The 22,361-nt window shown below is 43.7% G+C and overlaps 1 protein-coding gene across 9 annotated transcripts in view; it reads right to left on the bottom strand.

The window, feature by feature from the left end:
• The window catches only part of LOC133958833 (LIM and calponin homology domains-containing protein 1-like), a 71,980-nt gene that overhangs the window by 7,874 nt on the left and 41,745 nt on the right, over positions 1-22,361 (bottom strand). For 4 of the 9 annotated variants that reach the window (XM_062393826.1, XM_062393823.1, XM_062393827.1 and 1 more), the window contains 15 exons: positions 19,622-19,732; positions 18,390-18,588; positions 13,306-13,564; positions 11,878-12,114; positions 9,506-9,847; positions 8,002-8,037; positions 6,074-6,200; positions 5,656-5,813; positions 4,938-5,421; positions 2,835-3,140; positions 2,241-2,346; positions 1,958-2,058; positions 1,749-1,857; positions 1,212-1,286; positions 405-433 (listed from right to left, as the gene is read on the bottom strand). In XM_062393826.1, the coding sequence (XP_062249810.1) occupies positions 405-433; positions 1,212-1,286; positions 1,749-1,857; positions 1,958-2,058; positions 2,241-2,346; positions 2,835-3,140; positions 4,938-5,421; positions 5,656-5,813; positions 6,074-6,200; positions 8,002-8,037; positions 9,506-9,847; positions 11,878-12,114; positions 13,306-13,564; positions 18,390-18,588; positions 19,622-19,732 (2,679 nt within the window). Of the gene's footprint in view, positions 1-404; positions 434-1,211; positions 1,287-1,748; positions 1,858-1,957; positions 2,059-2,240; positions 2,347-2,834; positions 3,141-4,937; positions 5,422-5,655; positions 5,814-6,073; positions 6,201-8,001; positions 8,038-9,505; positions 9,848-11,877; positions 12,115-13,305; positions 13,565-18,389; positions 18,589-19,621; positions 19,733-21,813; positions 21,952-22,361 lie in introns of those variants that run through there. The other 5 variants (XM_062393825.1, XM_062393828.1, XM_062393830.1 and 2 more) reach the window with 4 other exon arrangements.

The raw sequence follows: 22,361 nt of genomic DNA, 5'->3' as shown, positions 1-22,361 counted from the left end.
CTGTCATGCTACATCAACAGCTCGGTGGGACTCACGACATCGTGGCTGAGCGTTCAACGTCTGAACCAAAACATCACTAAGAACTAAAACCTGTTACCCAACAACTGTCCTTGGATCGTTCCGCTCACAAAGCTTTTTATTGGCTTTGAGAGACAAGAAACTTTGAATTTATAGAATAATAGAATAATTAAAACTACACAGGTTGTTAAGTGCTGATATTAAAGCTGATGTTTTGCTTGTGTAATTTGTTTTAAGTCTTACCTGCAGGATGTAGTCATTTGTTTTTCTGTCTTTGTGTTTTTTGATCAGTTAAACTAAGCTACAGGTATCATGTGTGATGCAGGAGGTGATAAACCAGGTGAGGTGCAGTGAAAAAGGATTTTAGCTCAAAGGATTTAACTCACATTTCCACGGAGATCCTTTTCTGGAGCCTCTGCAGAGCAAATATGAGAGAGAACATTATTTAAAATACAGTTTAAACAGATATTATAGAGACAGGTGATCAGAATAAATGTGTTTTTCTTTTTCTGATGGGACAGATGTTTGGAAGAACCTGAGAAAGGAAGATACAGATGAAATTGGATGCCAGACGGACGAGGGGAGAAAACCAGTTCATCAGCAGCAACGAGTTTAATGTGAAGTTTATTGTTCTTCTTGCTCTTTTGTTTTTACATTTGAACATTTCTCCTATAAACCTAATGAGCAGGTATAAAAAATAATATAGGCACGATGTGGATGAAAAACAGTTTAAAGCCAAATTTTGTTGCTTTGGTAGCAAGGAAAAAAATGTGAGACGTGATACTGAGGCTTTCAAACTATTACAGATAATGAAACTTACATGAAATATTAGAAAATATTCCTGCAGTATATTCAATTAATGTGGTCAGTATTCCCTCAGATATCTGCTAGACATATTTTCTTTAATCTTGCATATGTAGATTATCTTTACCAATTCATCCTGATCAACACGATCAAACAGCTATTACTTAGAATAAATGATAAATAAATGATGAGCTGGACTAGAAAAACACTAAAGTTTCTGCTTTATTGTAGCGCAAAACAATAAAACAAGTAAAATGGAGTAAAAAGTCTGTGATCATCCACAACACTTCTGACATGAATTAAGAACCAAGTCGACACAAACACGATTGAAGTGTCGTCCGACCTGGGGAGGGAAACCCGAGCTCCGCTGATGAATGAAAGGATTTTACCTGGCGGAGTGAAGAACTCCAGACGTAACTTAGGGTTGCTGGTTGCCGGTGGAGAGAGGACACTGTTTGCAAACTCTAAAGCGAAATAAAAAAAAAAGGTGCAGGTGGAGGATAGGAGAGGGAATGAGGGAAGAAAGGAAGGAAGAGAAGAGGGATGGAAATGATGAGGGATAAAAGAAATGTCAAAACCAGGAGCTGGAATGGACATTGTGAGAATTACAGAGGTCCTGTGACACTGAAGGATAAACAGACTCAAACTGGTCAACCAGTATAAAAGTCTTTATAGAAGCTTAAATTTAGCTTTAAAGAAAAGTAAATATGTTTTTTTACTTAACATGGTTTTACCAGAAATAAGAAGTTTAGTTCTTTCAATACATTTTACGTTTTTGTTAGATCTCCTTCCTATTTAGCTGTTTTTTTATTAATTAAACTTCACACTAATTTCACTTAAGAAAACAAACAGGAGGAGGAGAAAACATGGAGGTGTATGGAAAAGAAGCTGCTGGCTTGGTGCTTGAACGTGAGCAGTTCACCGACCTGCTGTCATTTCCTGTGCCGGGTGATATCCAGACGATCCTGGTGCCGTTAAGTTCGGGACTTTCTCTTCTCCTCCCAGTGGAAACTCCTGGGAACTGGGAAAACTTGCCTGCGAGGAGATTCAAGAGTTAAACAAAGCACAGATGAGTGATCGCTGCATCTGGATTAAAGGTGAGTAAAGTGTGTATTTGTTTAGTTGTCAGCTTTACCTGTAAAGTTACAGTGTGACACTGTTGTGTGCTGAGCCCTGATTGGACCAGAGTGGCAATGTTTGGACCAGATGCCTCAGGTTTCACTTCTTGTTTGGCTTCTAAAAATACAGAAAACGCAATGTTACCACTAATGTTAATATCAAAGACACTAAAGTAAAAACACTTTTCTCCTCACATTTGCTTCTTTTTCATATTTCCAATGGTTCTAGTTAACATAACAATCTTCTTGACATCGGCTGTAATGTCTCTGAGTGACCACAGGGTGTCAGTGTGTTCACACCTGTACGTGTTGTTGGTTGAGCTGCAGTATTTGAGGTTTTCTCCTCTAGAGCAGCTGCCGTCTGGTCTCCAGTCTTCCAAAAGCTTTCTTCTGACTTCTGCAGTTCCTGAATGGGCCACAAGATGGTTTGAATTATTAATGTCCAGTGCATGACCTGACTATAAAGTGATTTAAGGCTTTAAAGGATTTTACGGTTCATAATAATATTTGTTCTGTAAATTTGTTCCAACTAATTTCTACAAAAGTAGAGAGACAGCTGGACAATGAGTTGTCTCTGTTTGCAATGCATCTCTATTGTGCCTCCACAGGACTCCATTGACAGAGAACTTTAATTTTAGTACAGTGCAGCAAAATATTAGAAAATATTAGTGTGGATATGCAGATATCCACACTGGACCCAGTGAATCACTATTTGTATTTTTATGGGTTTACTGGTCTGAGTGTTCATCCACAAATGCTGAGTGAAGGAAGCTGCCCTCTACTGGGCATCTACCAAAAAAACATTGACTACAATATTTGTCTATAGATGAATATGAGTTGATGCAATATCCTATTTGAAGATTGTAATCAACAATAACAGCTCCTAATCCTCACCGCTGGCAGTGAGGTGGGCCGGCTCAGTTGCGATGATGTCTCAGCCCCTCTCTCTCGGACGTCCTCAGAAGCTGCTTCAGTGCCGCCCTGTGCCTCCTTGGCCTTCATGGACGCTGGGCTCCCTCCTGTGGGGGGGGCGTGTAGACTGTGTGCGGGCGATGCTGCCGAGCAGGGAGCAGCTACCGTGCTGTTGCTGGTTCTGGAAGGAGACGCCTGGAAGTGAGGAGGAGATTCTCTCCCTCGACTCTCGGGAGTGGTGGGAGCGTCACTTCCTAAGCTGCCGTTGACTCGGAGCAAACCGTCCGCCTGCATCAGAGGACGACAGGGATCATGTTAGTTTCTGAGTATTCGGGCGAATGAATCTCTATTTATTATCTTTTCCTTTTTGGTGTGTTTGTCCTTTCCCCCATGTTTTTAATTTGTGCAGAACCAGAAGAACTAGAAGAACTGGTCTTTTCTAGGTCTGATGACCACTCAACGCTCTTTTAATAGAACTATTTTCCCCATTCACCATTTTCCACAAACGTCATACAGTGCATCGTGCTTTCATTTTTGTGTGAATGAAATCAGACTCAGCCAAGTGTAACTGTGCCAACATGGAACTGGACTGTAAGCTCTTAAGGAACTCAAACACATTACAGAGTATTAGAAGGAACATCCAGGGAAATACATGTGGACATACAGCAAACCTGAATTTAATATGAAAGATATTAAGATAGTAAATGTGCCGCATATAGAAGCACTGTATGCAAGTGAGTGTGAATGGGTGATTGTGACTCTAAAGTGCTTTGAGTGGTGAATAACACAGGAATAGTGCAACATTAATACCATCCAATTATCATTATCAATTAAAGCAAAACCAGTTCAACATGCTGAACCTCTGGACTTGATTTCTCTCCAAACTGTTCAGTTATTTCAATACTCGTAATATGTAACATTGCTTAATAAATCCAAGGTTAAAATGAACTTTAATGAAAACCTTCAAACTAACCCTACATCTAATAAAAAACAGTTTGCTCATTTGTGCTCATTACCCGCCTCTCGTCTCATCGGCCATTCACCGGGCTCACCACGCCGCGCTAGCCCCCGTGACAAAGACCCAGTGATGTATGTGTGAGGAGCTCCTATAGTGAGCGGTAACTTAAGACACAGCGGTGGAGTTGGGTGAATGCAGGCTCTCGGTCTGCGCCCCTCCGCCTCCACCTTCTCATCCTAACCCGGGCAGCCTGTGTGGGCCCTCTTTGTCTGCTGGGAGCCCACTTCACATCGAGAGGACCCTACTTGTCAACTTCTTAAGTCAATAGGGAACAGAGGGCTCCATTCAGCGCCGGGCTCTGCTCAGACTCCCCGAACAAGACATTCCAGAAAAGCGGCCATGCTCCATTTGGTCTGATAATAACCCGCCCCTCCCCTCTCCGCCACAACAAAACATGAGATCGCATTTTGAATATTTCCATTTGGACATTTTTTTTTTTTTTTCTTCCAGGAGAGGAAACGGATCCTGTTGAGAGAGCTAAATTGAAACATTACATGCTTCCCCTGTGAGGAGGAAGTCTTGTGTCCTCCGGAGAAATCAGTGGGCTTGTCACCATGGCAGTTCTTTGGCATTCTAATGTAAATGCCAAGAGAGATGGGGGGGGAATTTACCCATCAGCTCAGCTAGGAGCGCAGCCAACACTGGAAACTCCACCACAGGCAAAGTGGTTGAGACCTCGCCACTGAACCGTAAACCAATCATTTAATTAATCGAAGAGGAAAACTAGAAATAATGTTAGAAAATTAGGCAATTTAAATTAAGTATCATTACACCAGGACAACCAAAGTACTTCCTTTTAGATACAAACCCCCCCGTTGCTATGTTCACACCTGTGTTCACACTACGGAGAGTTCTTCTGCAGCTGGCCCCATTTTATTTTGAAAACTCCAGGATTGTGTTATAGCATGAATGAAAACCCACATGTTCATTTAGAAGGTGCTGTAATCCACAATGTGTTACAACACCACAGATGCTTCCACTGTGATTGTCGGGAATCAAAACCAAGGTTGTGTTAGGAAGTTAACTCGACCTCTGTCTGTGGATATGATGATGAGCATCGAACTCACCTTGTTGGCCCACGGTTCAGCCGCTCTGCCACGGGACTCGATGTAAGGCTTGGGTGCTAGCAAAGGCACCGGTTTGGGCGACAGGGCTCTGGTGGACGCCGGCTCGGACGAGCGCGAGCGAATCTGAGGCCGCTGGTGAGGGGAGGACAAGTCTTTGGGAAACTCCTCGATTCGCGCTTCAAGCGTAGACGTGAACTTTGGAGCCGGGGCCGACTGCTGGCGCAGGAACCTCAGGGGCCCGTTGGGGTCCACGTCGAAGGGGTCCGGCGTGGTCGGGGAGCAGGAGAGGGAGAGAGGGAAGGGCGAGCAGGCGAGGGAGGGGTCGGCGGAGATGCTGCGATCCAGGAGCTTCGGCAGCTGCAGGCGTTCCATGATCGTCTCGCTGATGGAGAAACGCTGGGCGTAGCGCTGGAGGATGACTGACGCCTCCTCGGGGGTTCTGGCTCGTCTGTAGGTGTCACGCAGGTCCTCTTCCCGACGCTCCCTGTTCCGAGAGTAGAAGAAGTACAAAAGATTACTTCCATTTTTCTTTTTCTTTCCCCTATGGGAGAGATACTAAATTAAACTCTAGGAGGAGTCACTGTCACCTTTAGGCCTGCTATCGGGATTTAGGTTGTGTGAGACCTACTTTTCCACCTCTCTCATATAGTACGTGCAACTTGGCTTCTTAGTGGAATAACAACAAGACAAAATACCCGTCCCACTGTGTATCACTTACTTTTCCTCCACTATCTCTCTGTACGTCTTGATGCTTCTCCTCCTCTGGGCGGGACAGTCGTCTCCTGTCAGCAAGTTTTCCATCATCTTCCTCTCCTCCTCCTTCTTGATCAGGTCCTGAGAAACGCTCCTCCTCCGATTCTTCCATCGTGCCAGGTCCTGCAGGGTCCACATGAAACATAGAGAGAGAGAGAGCTTGGCTAAGTAGTGATGGGACACCTCTGTGGCTCCATTGAAAACTGGTTTAAGTTGTGTAACTGGGGCACAGCAAGAGGTTGCAGGCATTACAGAAACACTGCTTATATCTAATGAACCCCCACACACCACAGAGATCAGAAATACAAACTGTGCAGATTAGACACAATTCTCACTGGACTTAAATGTTGTCTCACACCAGCAAATAAAAAAGAGACACTCACGTCCTGCCAGTGATCGTCCTCCTCCTTCATCATGTTGTACTGATTGTGCATCAGTTCATGACGCACCTGACTGTGGGGCTGCAGGATGCCCTCGTCCTCACCACGCATGTCGATCATACTCACACTCCTGAGGAGGAGGCAGAGAGAGAGAGAGGGAGGGAGACAGAGAGAAAGAGAGAGAGGGAGACAGAGAGAAAGAGAGAGGGAGACAGAGAGACAGAGGGAGAATGATGATGACAAACTTCCAGAAAAGGACAGAAGCTTTGTTTTAAAAACGAATAAGTCAAGACTGGTTTTCTAATGCTGCTAGTCCTTCTATCCATTTCACTCAACTCATTGTACTGCAAGCACAGTAGTGTACGTTTTTCTGTCGGCCATTTAATCTGTGTCACAGTCTTGTGGACACTGGGAAAACAACACTTTGACCCGCAAAACTAAAACGTCTGAAGCTAAACTTCCAGTAAAAGCAAAAACACACTATTCACAAGATTTCCTTTGTAGAAAAATCAATCATGACAAATCTGAACCAGCGACTCAGAATCGGACGAATGTAAAACTGTTCATCTTCAAAGATAAACTCAACAAAAATGTCAGAAGTAAAAGAAAATCCCATCCCAGTACAACTCCACTCTGTTAGTACTTTTTGACTCCTCAAATATAGTTTCATGTCACATTAAAACATTAATTTTATACAGGAAATGTACTAAATATGTGAAAACAAAATTAAACAAGACCTTCAGATGCAGGTAACTGTTGTTATAAAGCTTTTAGTAACATTCTGATGTGAGTAAATGAGATGCAACATCACGTATATTTCAAACAGGCAAAACAGTGGTTACAGAAAGTTTCACACTGATCTTTGCATTTGTGAAGTCAGGGATGTTAAAGCATCGATTTACAGACAGGACAGTGAAACGCAGCCTCACTGGTAGGAGCATGCAGCTGGACTGGCTCTTCATCACACAATGAGAACGGCTTTAGTCATTTTATTCTTGCCTTGACAATTTCCCATAAGCCACAATTCTCACAATTGTGGCTTGTGGACTCAGAAATTGATGCAAATAGATGAGCGTTGGTTGAAAATGAAAAAGAGAAGCAGAGTCAAACATGACAGTAGTTTTACTCTGATACTCTGTCGATGAGATAACTGACATGTTATTTCTATTAAATACTTTGGACAGCAGGATTAGTAAAGGTACATTTATTTATTTACTTGTATTTCAGTCGTCTCTGGGTAATAAATCATCTACTTATTTTTGAGAAGCTGCAGATTTATCCATCAGCTCTTCGCATCATAGGACATGACCATGATAACATGTATTTGATTAGAGATGGGATGTCAGGAGGTTGCATCACATGAAACAAGCAGCCGGCAGAAGCACTGTTGTGATTTAAGAGCCGTTTAGCAGCAGTGGCCGTGGAGACAAGTTCCCTCCACGGCCACTGCTGCTGGCACCGAATTAAATCAGGGAGGAAAGGACTGATTTCAGCTTCCTGACTGTCAACAAAACAAAAACTGATTCCTCGAAAACGTCTTTACAGATCAAGAGTCCTGGCTGTATATAATGTTTTTAGTTAAGTATTGAAGATTTTCTTTTCCATCAGTAGAAACCTTTTTAAAAGAAGTATACTATGACCCGCTCTATTTATTTCAGTCTTCAGTAAAGTTGTATAAATGTAATCAGCTTATACATAAAGAATTAATTTACAAATTATTTTAAATGAGCTACAAGACAAATTCAAGCTCTAATAATTGATATTCAGCAGGTTATTCCAATGTTAACAGCCAAGAGTCATTTTTGCAATCGTTGTAATTTACAAAATAATAAAAGTGAGGATTAAAAAAGCTTTGTCAAGTAGGGTTTGTTTATTTTGTCGTGCAGAGCAGCGTCGTGCCAGGCAGCCGGGTGGTTACAAACACAACTTACTGTGAGTCATCTGACACAATATCTGTGTGGCTGAATCTACAGAAGGATGGAGAGAGAGAGAGCATGGAAAGAGAGAGAGAGCACAATCACAAATGAACACAGATACACTGGAATCGTCCTGAATATTAAACATAGTGGTGACAACGAAATCAAGACAAATAGAAAATACGCAGCAGATTGTGTTGATAAATAATGTTTTAAACAAGTGTGTCCCATGGTTTGCACAGTGAGACTCAGACCAAACACCAGGGGGCAGTCTCATCCAAAACACAAGTAGAGCAGAATATAAATTGACTGCAGCAATTGCAAACAAAAACCCTGCTGACGCTCAACAGATGTGTTCAGCAAAAAAACTAACTGCAGTATAAAAATAAGCACATGCATCTTTTATCAGAGCGACATGAAGGATGTGGCTTCTCTTTGTCTGTGACCACGACTTGTAGGTTCGACCTGAACCACAAAGGAGCTGTGAAGCTGGACGGGCGGGGGACAGAGTGCGGCTCCACATGAAGAGGAGGACACTAAATAAAGAGAAGACTCAGATGGCTATTTGCCATATGGTATAGGCTGTAATTATTTGACATGTAATTTGGTAGAAGATGTCTGCCTGTGACACCGAGGGGGGGGGGGGGGTTCCATTAAAGCCGATTTCCATATTTAGCTTGGTCGTCACATGGGGAACGACCGACACAGACAAACAACTTAACAAGCACATATTCATTGAGATCAATTTAAAGCAACACGATGCAACTTTCTTTTGACTTGAAAAACAGCAACTGTAGAGTAGTTTGACTTTGAGGTACGATTTCCAAAGAGTAACGCTGAACTGTCAGTCAGTAAAAAAGTATTAGAACGTCTCCAATATTCAACTGGAAACTTTTAAAATGTGAAGAGTTTTATACAGTGGAGGCTCCACTGGATCAGTGAGCAAGGGCGTATGGGTAATAAATCCTTTGTTTTTGTTTTTCTCTCGATTTAAAACAATTTAATTGTCATATACGGAGCCCGATAATCAATCACTACCCACAGAGGGAGCTGTTGCTGAATTAAAGTCATGTACTGTTGCTTTAAATATGATGAACGAGTGAATTCAAACATATTTAAGTGATAATCTGGATGAAACCGGATAAGATTTAATTCAACATCAAGTGAATTTGTTTTCCTATTTGGGTTTCATGGAGAGATCAAAGATAAAAAAACAAAAAACATCATGCGTAGTTAATCAAAGACCATATTGTTTTTTTTTCTTATTCTTATATTTTAAAAGCAGAGAAATAGCGATGCAACGAGGAAATCACATGTTTCCATGCGTTCATGGAACAGCTTTATAACAATGAGACTTCATCTTAAAGTTGGTGAGTCATCCGTTCTCATTGGAGCGCTGCTGAGGTCAAGGTCACATGCTGAGATGGAATCACGGGGGAAGTGGATCCCTTAGGTTAAACAGAGATTTTCTTAAGTTCTAGTTCCTATAATGTAGTGTAGCTGCTGGACGGGGGCTCACGTTGCAGGAGGACTGCCGTCAAACCAGGATCCTTGTGGGTCGTCACTCTCGCTCAGGGCCCGGCCCTTTCGTCGGCCCTTATTGGCTGTTTCTTTTGATGTGGTTGCAATGGAAGCAGGTGCAGGAAGGAGGTGGGAGGGACTTGGGGTGCGTTTGGGAGAGGTCAGCGTTTGACAGGCCAGCGGGGCACCAGCGAGTCCCTTGCTCCCTCCAGCTGCCTCCCGGTCTGCTGCAGGTGAATGTTTTCCGGGGCCCGTTGGGACCACAGACGCTGCAGCGGTGTTTCCCGCCGGAGTCGTGGATTGGTGGAAGAGTTCCTCAGAGCACGAGCGAGCCGGAGTGCTGCGGAGAGCAAAGCAAACTCAAAACGTACTGCTGTCTGGTTATCATCCTCTATGTCATCAGACAGCATTCCTCTGGAGGAGTCAAGGGCACATGAAGGATTTTCTAAACATAAATTTAAGGAAACAGCAGAGTATGGTCACTGGTCCGTCCGTCGCAGACTGGAAGGGGAAAACAAAATGGAGAAACGAAGCCAAAGAAGCAGAAGAAAAAACGCTCGGTTGTTTGTCACCCTTTGATGAACAGCTACTTTCTGGGAGACTTATTAGTGGACTGTAAATTCCCAGAATGCACAGCAAAGTGAAACACTGGCCAGCTGCTGGCAGTGAAAGGTCTGGGCTTCGTTTCCAGCCCACTCAGGGTCAGGGAAGGAAGACGGGCTCATTTCCTTACATCCTGAGGGTGGGTCACATGTTCATGTTCCCTGTGAGTGGGTTATTTGTGTGTGGACACGTACAGTGTGTTTTTGTGTGTGTGAAGGTTTGTGCAGGTTTTGGCAGACGTCAGCTCAAGTGTAAATGGAAAGTAAAGGCCAATAATTAGGGCTTTTGTTGGGTCATTTCTTGATTTTGATTTTATCAGTTAAAAAAACATCATAATTATCATATTTTACTCAGCCACATCCTTTGTTTTTCTACTAATGAGCATATTAACCTCTGGATATCACACGTGTGCTCATGATAAGAAACCCAGTTAACAGTTAACAAGCAGCAGCACAGGGCCAGAGACAGGCTCCACTCGTCCATCCAAACAAACCCAAACAAACATCTCAGCCTTGTTTTGCCTGTAGAAAAAAAAGGATGTAACCAAACACAGAAATGTCGCTGTGACACAACCCTGAAGAAATCACAACAGTCCCCGGCCTTATTTTCCCTCTTGAACTAACACCAGCTGGAACCAACTGAAGAAGCTCAGATCAAAACACCCAAGAAAACCCACAGCGAAACACATGTTAGATCTCTACTGAGGAATTCCTCTCACTCCCTCGACATGCCGATAATCCAATCAACACCACAACATCGGTGTCAAACAATCAAGCTGCTAACTGGAGGCATGGCTGTAACCCCCCCCCCCCCCTGACAGGGCTGGGAATGAACAAGAAAGTGAAACTCACATGTTTTCAGGCAGCCTCACATCGCACTGGATGTCTGAGCTGTAAAATGTAGAACAGTTCTAGAACAGAACAACTCCTAATCCTCACCTTGTTAGCAGACACACACTGTGAAGTTGCGTGGGCCTCGGACGAGCCTGCTGGGTAAAGACTTTGCACAACAACAACAACGTGTTCCTCTCGCAAACTTATTGTCAGGCTGCTCGTGGATAAGAATAGCAGTGGAAGCGATGACCTGGTAATAACAGGGGCACACAGGGAAGTAGCCGAATGGAAACAGCAGCTGGGACAAATCTGAACTGAAGAGAAAGGTCCTGGCAACGAAAAAGTGAAGTGTGTGGATTATCCTCACTGACGGGAACAGATGTGCTGCAGAGGACAGTCTCAAGTGCAACTCTTCCAGTGGTTGAAAAATGTAATTCACTTTGCACAGTGGTCTCAGAGGTGGTGGTGAGGCAGCAGAACCAGAGATATCATCCTTTTGAATACATCACATCTATTTTTTAAACCTGGTGCCTACGTGACCCACAATGCAACCTGGCCACAGTTTGCCTGCAGGCTCCAGTAAGTGATAAATCATGTGCAGCTTCAGAGGTCTGGTGAATCTCACTTCTGTCCCATTCCTCAAACTAGTATTATTTTCTTTTTCTAAACATCCGCAGCCAAAGCTGTGTGGTGTTTGATTTGAAACATTTCGGAAATATTTCAAATCAAACACCACACAGCTTCGTCTGGAGTGTCTGAAGGAAACTCAGTTTCTCCTGTAGAAGCAACTATATCAACAATCTTTGTACAAAACATATAAGCTAATCATTTGTAAGTTCTACACAACAAAAACAGTATCAATATATACCTATCGATAATCACTTTGTTGACGATTTCAGGGTAAGAGAAAGAAAAGATGAATGAAGGTGAAGACCTTTGTGCAGAGGCGCCCATCAGGTGCGTACTGGTCTCGGCACGGGGCTCTGGGCGGGGCTGGGGGACGCTACAGGGCGGAGGGTCACTGCTCCTCCTCCTGTTCGCCGCGTGGATCTCAATGCTAGGTATGGAGACAGCGTGCGGCCCTTCATCCTCCCGGTGAATCTGTGGCTGGGGGTCAAGGGGCGGGGGGGAGGATGGACTCGGGGGGTCTAAGCTACGGCCTTCATCTGGACTGTTAGATCAGCCATTCACACACATTTGATTTGATCACATTGGAACGTAATTAGCAACAAGGACATGAAACGACATGATGTTGAAAACAAACAAATGTGTTGATGGACAATTAGGTGCACGTAAGTGGTAAAATTAGGGTTAAGGGGGGAACACAAATGTACACAACAAGAGGGAAGGAGGTGGAGAAGGAGGAAAAGGAAAACAATAAATGCAAATTAATAAAAAGGACTTGATGATGCAAAAATAAAATGATGGATGACTTTAACCAAGGGGAAATGAGAGATCAGGATCAAAAATTGGGTGATACACACAGACACACACTCTCCCTGCTGTATATCCTCCTACTCACAACCATAGAACACAGGAGGTTAGACAAGGACCAAGTTCCTGCTGTCGTCCAACAATTATTCATCCAAAGCCTCACAACATTAGCCCTTACAACCCTAACACTCCCTTTCTCCTCTCACGCCCCAACAATAACATTGCACACTGATCAAAAGCACATTAAGGAATCTACCGAGCCAGCAGAAATCTGAGAGTTCAAACACATGAGATCCACTGAGGAGCAGATGCTTAACATATAAATACGATCCCAGAGCAGTCGCACATTTAGCCTTTTTGTCCATGTACCATGTTTTCACACTTCTTCAATCGGAGTCAGAAACCAGAGGGAAGCTCACATCTGGCCTCGATCAGCCCCCCCCCCCCCATCTGAGCTGCACTGGACAGAGAGAAATAACCAAAAGCTGAAATGTGCAATTTGACTAAGTGACAACTTGAGCCACACAATCGTCTAAAAGTATGCCTTCCTCCACCAATACATCACTCTGTCTTGACTTAATCTACTATTTTAAACATCCAACTTGCAGAATGGAGACATCATCATAACAGATGCAGATTTACAGGTGAGAAAAAGTTTAATCAGCTAAAATCCTTATTTGAAAGAAAGAAATCAATGTCAGGCAAACATAAGTTAATGTTTGTAAAACTTGTGCGGTTCACTAAGCTCCTACACTCTTCATCACCAGGGTGAAGACAGTTGGCTCACTCTGCTCTGTTATTAGGAAAATATGTGAGATCTAGACACAATTTACCAAAAAGGGTAGGAATTTGTTTGTTTAATTCCCAACTGAATAATCAAATAACTTCCCATTGTCATTTTAAAGTCTCTCCGATTAGTCGCACTCACCTGAGAGGTCTGTCTCCCCCTACAGGCGAAGTGGCAGTACTCCAGCTCTTGCGTGCTCCCTCCTCTTTGTCGTTTTTCTTCTTGCGCAGCGGCGTGGGAACATATCCGCTCTGGTTGCTCTTGTTGGGAAGGTACTGGTTGAAGGGCATGGCGGTTCGCAGCTCGCTGACGGACGTCCGCCGCGCAGACATGTCGTCCTTGCGGATGTCCGGCGCCTTCCTGTGGGGGGGGCCGTCGGACTCTGAGTCGCTTCCACGGCCTGTTTCAGAGCAGGAGATGAAGGGATGAAGCAGATTATTAAGGGTGTCATGGAGCCTTTACTATGAACATCGCTGATAAATCATTAAAAATCAGATTTGTATTTATGAGGCAGTGAAAGTTAAAAATAGTTTGTTTTCAATATGTAGATATGATTTCTGTAAACTCTGATAAAGGTCACTGACTGAAACCTTCACAAAAACGGTGCCACTGCCAATTAAAAAAGAAATGTCCATTCCCTGGATGTTATGAATACCAAGCTACGATTGCTGTGAAACCACTTGACTCTAACTTAACCTAATCAAAACACAATCATGCTTTTCATTATTCTACTGATGAAACAAAAACAAACAAACAGACAGTGGCAAAAACAACGTCCTGGGTGGAGGCAGTTATGTCAATGTGTTGTAGCTGAACAGGAATGTTTTCTGCATTTATGATGAGGATATGAAGACCACAGTGTCTCATGTGTGTTGTAATACTTTCTGAATGATAACAGCTTTTGGAAATTGACTGTGATTCCCCTTAAAGCCTCCGAGAGGGAAACGAAGCACTGAGGCTGCTGAGTCATGGTCAGACATAGACGGGGAGCGAGGGAAAAAGGGAGGGAGGGAATAAATAGTAAAAGAAATACAAGGAGCAGGATAGCTATTGATTGAGGCCTCAGACTTCCCCTCAAAACCATCAGGTTATACCGGCCTACAAAACATTATAGTGCCTTTACCGTGTTATTATATGTCGGGCATTCCTGCGGCAGAACATAAATCAACTCTCCGAGCAGGTTGACGACCCGACACAAACAAGCAACATGAATCATTACTGTATTTGTAGCGTGCAACTCACGGCGGCTAAATTCTAGCCTGCAGTTCGGAAGAATTCACTTAAGATGCCAGTGTGTCTGTGTGAATCAGATTCTCAAACACTTTAATGTCAGTGGGAACACCTGGATTCACAGAGGGGCATTGCTCAAGGACCTTTCCTGCTCGGAGTCTTAAATTCCTCTGCTCTGATGGGATCCTGAGAGCGCCTCACTGAGGACATCACGTGTTTATAATTCCAGGGATCTACCCTAAGCATACCAGTCATCTCCACTGCCATTAAGGCCTCTTTCTGCTCATTCCACTCAACACTCAATACGTTCAATCTGCAGAAAACGGATACCTGCCATGCTTTACCCAAGGTCTCCCAGAAATTCCTCTGCCCAAGATGTGCAGCACATGTGCCACTGGAATTCCCCTCCCTGTGGAGGCATGCAAGCTCCATCTATGACCTATGAATATATATGACTTAATTTATATATTCTCCCAGTATAAACCCACAATTTCAACCCATAAAAAGTCTCCAGTTGGTTTTGAGCAGATACACGTGGAGGAGGCGACCGCAGCTATCGGTGGAAATAAACGTCACATTTTGAACTTGAGAAGAACCTCTCGTTCTATGAATAGGCTTTTTGTTTTTTATGTGGTCCACAGAGATTGACAGAACGAGGTCCAACAGAGGCCTTGACTTATCCGCACTCCCCGACAATGAATGGTTCAATTATGCCTCTTAACCCATCAGTTGGAAACATGAGTGACTCTGCCATCCGAGTCCATCTCTAAGGAGCAACACATGTCTTCACGGGGTCGAGCTCGTCTCTCGGCACATGTGGTAACACTGAAGCCGGAGCGTTTGTCCGGGGTCGGTGCTCGTACTGTACCGGAGCTTCAAAGAATCTTATTTACATCAATAACCGTCAACATGCAGTCATGCTACATGGGAAAAGTAAAAGCAAGGGTCCAGTTCAATGTGGTTTAAAGTGACTGAAAAGCAGGAGTAGAAAAACAAATGAAGATCGACAGAGATTCGCTGAAAATCTCAGAGAGCAATAAAGTGAAATACATGATGACACTTTCAAGGACACAAAATACGATTCCAGTTTTTCCGATGATGTAACACAGATGTAGTGAGCTTTTTGTGTGGCTAAAAGAAGCCTGGTTCTAAGTATGTGTTGAAAAACCCACTTATTCCATATTATTATCCATACTATTCATCCTTGGAGGGTTGAGGAGGAGTTGAGGAGGGGTTGGAGCTAATGTCAGCTGACATTGAGAGAGAGGCGGGCTGCATGCAGGTCACCAGTGAATCATAGGGATGAGATTTGTTCCTGAAAGTTGGGTCCATAAAATTTTCGTGGCAACTAACTGGGAAAACATTTTTCTCACGTACAGCCACCAGGAAAATATCTGGACTAAAGTGCAGGTCTGAAAGCAACTAGAGACAATTCATACACATCGGAAATTTCAAATCCGATAACTGTACAATATTTTCAGTGAAACCCTTAAATCCATCTTGGTGCCGTCATTCAGGGTTTTATTCCGTTTCAGTGACCATGGGTTTCTTCCTACACAACTATAGTCAAAGAGGAGAATAGATTAAACTATAATAGAGCCAGGAGTAAAAAGTGCTTCATTTATCAAAACTGTCTCAATCGACAAGCTGGCCCCAAACAAAAGAACGTCTCCAATATTGAATTTCTTTTGGAGATCGAGTAAAACTCATTTTTCCTGTTCCCTAATTACCGTCAGGGTGAAGTCGGTTTGCAGGTCTGAATAGTGAAAGGTTGTTTTTGTCTGAAAGGCCGGGGCAGCGGAAACCTTCCCCAGGTTCAGCCTCTGTGCCTGTTAATAAATGGATACTCTTGTTCTGGGTGTTCTCAGAGTCGCCTGTGATTGGTTGATAACATCATTGTTGTCCCGTTCTCTCTTTTCTCACCTGTGCCTCCTGGGTCTGATCCCAACCCTGACAATATGAGAATAGTGGCCAGGGCTTAGAAATATGATCAGACGGGTAAATCTCCATGAAACAGTTTGAACTAAATTAATGTTTTTGACCAAATAACTTCAGCTGAACCTGACCGAGTCACAAAGAGCTGTGGGCCACATTGGTTTTCTTTTGCACTTCCCTCAAAACAGAAATGCAGTATGGCAGGATGCTTGGCCTCTCTCTGTATTTAGTGAAATGTTTGTTATATGAGTGCTGTAACATTTAATAGGCCTTCATTTAAAATGGTCACATTCAAATGCAGAGCTGCATTCAACAGCTCCAAGTGACGTGCAAACTGTATTTTAACTTCCTTTATGACTCCAGCACAACATAAAAACGTTTCTCTTGACCTAAACTTTAAATATTGCGTAATAACTGTTGCTTTGTAAAACTTAATATGCCAATATGAGGTTGTCTAAACTTATTTTATGCAACCTCCTAAAAAAAACACTGAAAACTGAGAATAAAATGTACAAATCAAAGAAATACTAAGGAGGTAAAGGGTATTTATACATTCATTTCTTTGTTTATTACTTCATATCTAAATACATATTCCTAAATCCTATCAAGGATGAACAAAGAGCGTCTGTTCTATCGTCTGTCCCGACAATGAGGATATAATAACATATGGAACTGTGTTCTTTGTTCGTAGGTTCCTTCATCGCTGACAGATGAGTCAAGTGTCAGATCAAAAAAACACTAAAAGCCTCCCTTCATCCAACCGCACCTCTTTCTCTCCCCTGTTTCTCTGGATCAGGACGCTTCATCTCTCTCTCTCTCTCTCTCTCTCTCTCTCTCTCTCTCTATTTATCAATCATCTCTCTCTCTCTCTTTCTCTCTCTCTCCCTATCAATCATCTCGTACCGCACTTCAAGGGAACCATCAAACAGGCGTAGCCCAGGACAACAGGCACAAACACTCAGCACAGAGGAACTGTTGTGTGGATCTCAATGGCACGACAGGAAATCCTCAGTGACAGGTGTCAAAACTTGCAGTGAGAGAATGAATGCTTGGAGATGCGTAGCGGCTGTGGCTTCCATTCACTCACATACATGTTACAGATAAACAGATAAACCCACAAAGGGCACTGATTTGCCATGTGAATGATAAATTATTACACAAGAAAGAAATGTTTCATCTGAAGGAAAACAAACACATGGTTGTCATTCAAATCCTTTCACATCCAACAAATTGCATCATTTGAGTCAGAATTGGTTGAGTTAAAAAACACAAATCTAAATCTTGTGTCTGACGTCTGCTGACAGTCATAGGACGTAATCTTGTTGGAGCCTTGTGTGAATATTGCATAACTGAAATGTGTTGAAAGAGAAATAGAAACAGATGTGACAGACTGTGTGTTATTGTAGGTCATCTTTTTGACACTGCAGATTGACAACAGATAGAAGGAGCTCATTACACAATCCAGGTCAAAGGTCAGAAAGTGACAAAACACAGGATCCTTGATATGCTGAATTTCAAACTGCAGATGCAGACACTTATATCATTTACAGTTCCAAGAAGCTTCACCTCAGCAGCACCACAGACACAAACTACCTCATTCAGTGCATGAGTCTAAAGCCTTCACTGAATTTGAGTCAAATCAAATCAGCACAGCCTGCTTTGAATTTCTTCCCTATAGCTGTTGCATTAAGTAAAATGAAACAATGGTCATACATTGACTTCAAAATATCACTGAGACCTTTCACGTTTCTCTTTTGAAAAAGCCTTTGACTAACACTGGGAGTTGTCCTGTGAAAACACCCGGGGGGGGGGGGGGGGGGGGGGAACTACAGGCTTTACTACAGTAGCTCTACGAGGACAATGCAGCCCATTTATCTATACACTGTATCGGTGCACCACAATCCAGCCAAACAAAACAGCCTGTACCGAATTACTTCCCTTCCTCAAGATAAATGCCTGTGACTAACACGACAAAGGCTATTCAACGGATTAAACCTGCAACCTTTAAACAGTCTACAGTATTCTACAACATCCCACATTCCCAGTGCGGCGTCTCCTACCATCGCTGCTGCCGCGGGCCACCAGGACGTCCGGCGACGGGGTTTGACGTGAGCGTGAGCCGAAGGAGTCCAGGCTGTCGAACGAGTCCTCGCGGCCGTGGCGTGGGGGGGAGAGAGAGTCGCTGCGCTCGGAGTCCCAGCAGTCGATGTAGCCACTGTCCCGGATGCTGCGTTTCGGGCTCTCTGCCTCTTCTGCCTCCTGGACATGCACAAACACACACACACACATCCAGGTTATATAGAATACACAGGTGTGTAAGCTGCATGAATACAAACAGAAAGAACATTAGCATAATCCTTTAATTAACTAAAAGTCTGAAAACTTGTGCCGTACGTCCACTTCAAACAACTCACACTAACTCTGTGTTCCCACATCCATTTATCAACCATCCTCTGCATCATCCCCATCTTCTCTTCTGCCTTCATCACTCTCTCTTCACCTTGCTGACCCCTCCCTTTGTCTGTCTACAGTTGGAACATGTCTGTGCAGCTAATGGGAGGTGGGGAGAGGCCTTTCCTGTCTACACAACAACTTCCTGTTCCTGACCCCGGGAACATCTGTTATGCAACTCCCACACCCCCCGACAAAGTATTTATTATGCTTTCAAGACGGCTTTACTACTACATCATTTCTGTGTGATTTATGTCTTTGGTGAAGTCATGACATCACAGAGTGAGGGTGCACCGCTGAGGTTTGTGGATGGGTGCAATCATATCCTTTAAAATCCAAGGTTCAATTTTGAGATCAGTTTTCTACTACAGTTTAAGTTCTTTTCATTTGTTTATTTCATCACTGTCAGAATTTGAATCCAAAGTTTCAGGTTCTGTGAAGGTCCAGCTGAGGAATCACCTGCTTCTTCCTTTTCCACTATCCCAACGTTCAGTTTCCAGTTAATGAGCACTAGAAGCGAACTGACCGATTCAACCTTAAATGTGAGCACCTGATGTGCTTTGCTTAGATTTTCCAAATCCAATTCCATTGTTATTTTTTCCTTTTGTTTCATGGAGACGTGGCTTTGTTTTGTTTCGACGTGTTCACATCTGGGGAAGTGGTTGTGCTGGGTTGGCAGTAATTCCCTCGGTTTTATAGAAAAGCACAGGGACGTCACTTTGTGGAATAAATTGCACGAGGTTGACATCATGGCGAGAGACTTACTGTCAGTGTGTGTGGGTATATGGGGCCTAATTAACCTTTGTTTTGTTTTTTTGTCACCAGGTGTGACTCGACAAACCTTTCGCATCTGTGACAGCAGGCCCTCGAACTCTTTCAGGTCCAGCGTGGGCCCGTTGTAGGAGGTACAGCCGTTGGCAGCACGTCCCAACCAGTAGATGGTGATTAAAACCTACGGCACAGAAACAGATTATACTGTCAGACATTATGATAACACAGAACATTCTTATACAATGGTATTTTGAATAAATTGTAACAGCAAACACATCACAACACACAAGTTGAGCCTGTGTAGGTGTTAAAGTTAATATTCGAACTATAACGACCTTTTGGAATTTTAGTTTGAAAAGTCAGAAACACTCCAGACTGTCTGAAGTAGTCTTCCTTGAGATCCAGCAGAGGGCGCTCACTATCAGCTTGACCTATTGCATGCCCTCTTGACCCCATCAACATGGTAAGACAGTAATGTTATGATGTATAGCAAAAGGAGGGAAGCTAGCAAAAAGTATCCGAGAAGCGGCTGTGTGGTCGTGTTTCGGGTTCTACGCCGAAGACAATAAAAGTAACGGACAAGGTTAACACTGTTTGAAACATGCAACTTTCTTTCTCTTTACATTAAAGAAAGATAAAAGTGCTTCAGGCAAAACACTACCACAATCCTTGACTCTGCTCCGGTCATTTTCTCCGACACAAGCTGGTTTCCTGGTCCCTACAATCCAGCCTCTTTCAAAGAAGTTTGCATGTTAGTTCGAGGCGTCCTGCATAAACATGACAAGACTGAGTCATTGTTCTGACCCTGAGAACATGGGCTGGCACTTATCATGTGATTTATATTCGCCTGTAGACCCACCTAGCCCAGAGTGCATGAATGACCAGGTCAGTTTCATCTCCTTCCAACACAATATACCTCAGGAACCAAGAGCTGCTCTTTCTTGTGCCTTGAAATGGTGCCAACTGTGCTGGAGGAACCAAAGTGTCTTATGCATTCAATGTAACCCCCCCTGTGGAATAAGCCAAATGGCCGAAATGCAGAATGTACAGATTGGCTGTGTCCACTGGGAGAGATGCACCTGTAGCCCTGTGGGCAAAGTGATGTCAGCCATATTGACTGTGTCCATGTCAACCAGCACTCCACTGGGATTGCTTTGATAAGAAAGCTCAGCGGGGTTTAATGTGTTCATGTCCGTCGTCAGTGAAAACACACCGGTCACTGATCAGAAGACACACAGAGATATTCGTCTAACAGAGGGTCAGCATCTACATCTGGGAGAGATTTCAGTGTCTCGCTCAAGGACACGTCCACACCACACCTGGAATCAAACCAGAACCAGATCCAAACTGCTGGTTTTTCCTTCATCTTCATATCAAATAGCTGCACATCTTGCTGCCGCACAACATGCCACTAATACAAAGGAGCTGTGCTAAAGCAGTGCTGCACTTGCTGTGATCGTGGGTCGTCGTCTGCACACTGGAGTACGCAGAGCAGCAGATTGTTTCCCTGTCACCAGCACAATGAACACATCCATGCCAGCTCCCATTGGAAGTGGGTCAGCACCAACTGTGTTTCAGTCCTTTACTACTCTGCTTTAAACGCATCCATATTGATCTGTGCTCCACAAACACAGCGGGGGGGGGGGGGGCATGCACGATTGCACTCACATGATTCTGACATGCAACATTAAACCTACTGCAAACAACAGCAACTTGGACTGAGCTACAGTGGATGAAAGAAAACACATCCGGGGGAGATTTCTGACTGACTGAAATAGAAGTGACAGGCCCGACAGTGACGTGATGCACAGTGTCACACTTGCTCTGCCACTCGAGTATCAGCAGCTGTCCTTATCTGGCAGATGTGGAAAGACCTGTCAAAGAGGTTCCACTGAAAACAACAGTCATATCTTTGTTTCATGTGCAAACACACTTGATCACAAGTGATGCAGAGGCATGAATCAACAAAAAAAACATCTACAGTGTACACACAGACACACAAAACACACACACACACACCTGCCACAATCCACAGACGAGCACTTCCCCATATTAGGTACAAAGTCCCTATATCCATTATTAAAATGCACAAATGCACAACCCCCTCCTTTTCCCACCTGCAACAGCTAAACTGTCATCTCATGACTCCAGCAGAATTCCATCCATTCACGTGATATCCTCTTTGTCCCATCTGTTTGCTAAACAACACCTTTTTTTCTTGTTTACCACATCAGCAAATTCCACTTGGTGCAGTTCCTTCACCTCTCAATATGTGACGTGCAGCAGAGACAGCTACTATCAAATCCTGAGTCTGCAGGGTAGATCCACAGTGGAGCAGCGACTCAGAGCAGCAGCGGCTGCTGGACGTTCACAGGCCGTTTGATTTGCTACTGCTTGAAAATTCTGGCTGAGCTGTGGCTGAGAGAGCCTGTGTGTTGTCCGCTGGACGAGCTAGCAGCCGCTGCCAGCTCTGCAGCTCGACACAATAACTTGAACAGTGCACGGCAGCATCACAGAGAGAGAGAGAGAGAGAGAGAGAGAGCGAGAGAGAGAGAGAGAGAGAGAGAGAGAGAGAGAGAGAGAGGGCACGCTTTGACTGCAGAGTGGGCAGGGCTACTGTTATGTGATGGACTTCTTAAAGCAGCATTATTAGGAACAGAGGAGAGGGATGATGAAGAACCGTTGAGGGGAGCAGGTATGAAATGATTAGGGAATATAGATTAAAAAATATTTGTAATAAAACAGGCAGCAAAAGCTGCTGAGGCACAAATAAAGCGACTAAGGGCAGATTAGGTAGAGTGGCAATTAGC

Source organism: Platichthys flesus, chromosome 8 (genome assembly GCF_949316205.1).
Source record: "Platichthys flesus chromosome 8, fPlaFle2.1, whole genome shotgun sequence".
NCBI lineage: Eukaryota > Metazoa > Chordata > Actinopteri > Pleuronectiformes > Pleuronectidae > Platichthys > Platichthys flesus.
Note: the sequence above shows the minus strand (reverse complement) of the source record. Positions and strands in the feature narration are given on the sequence as shown.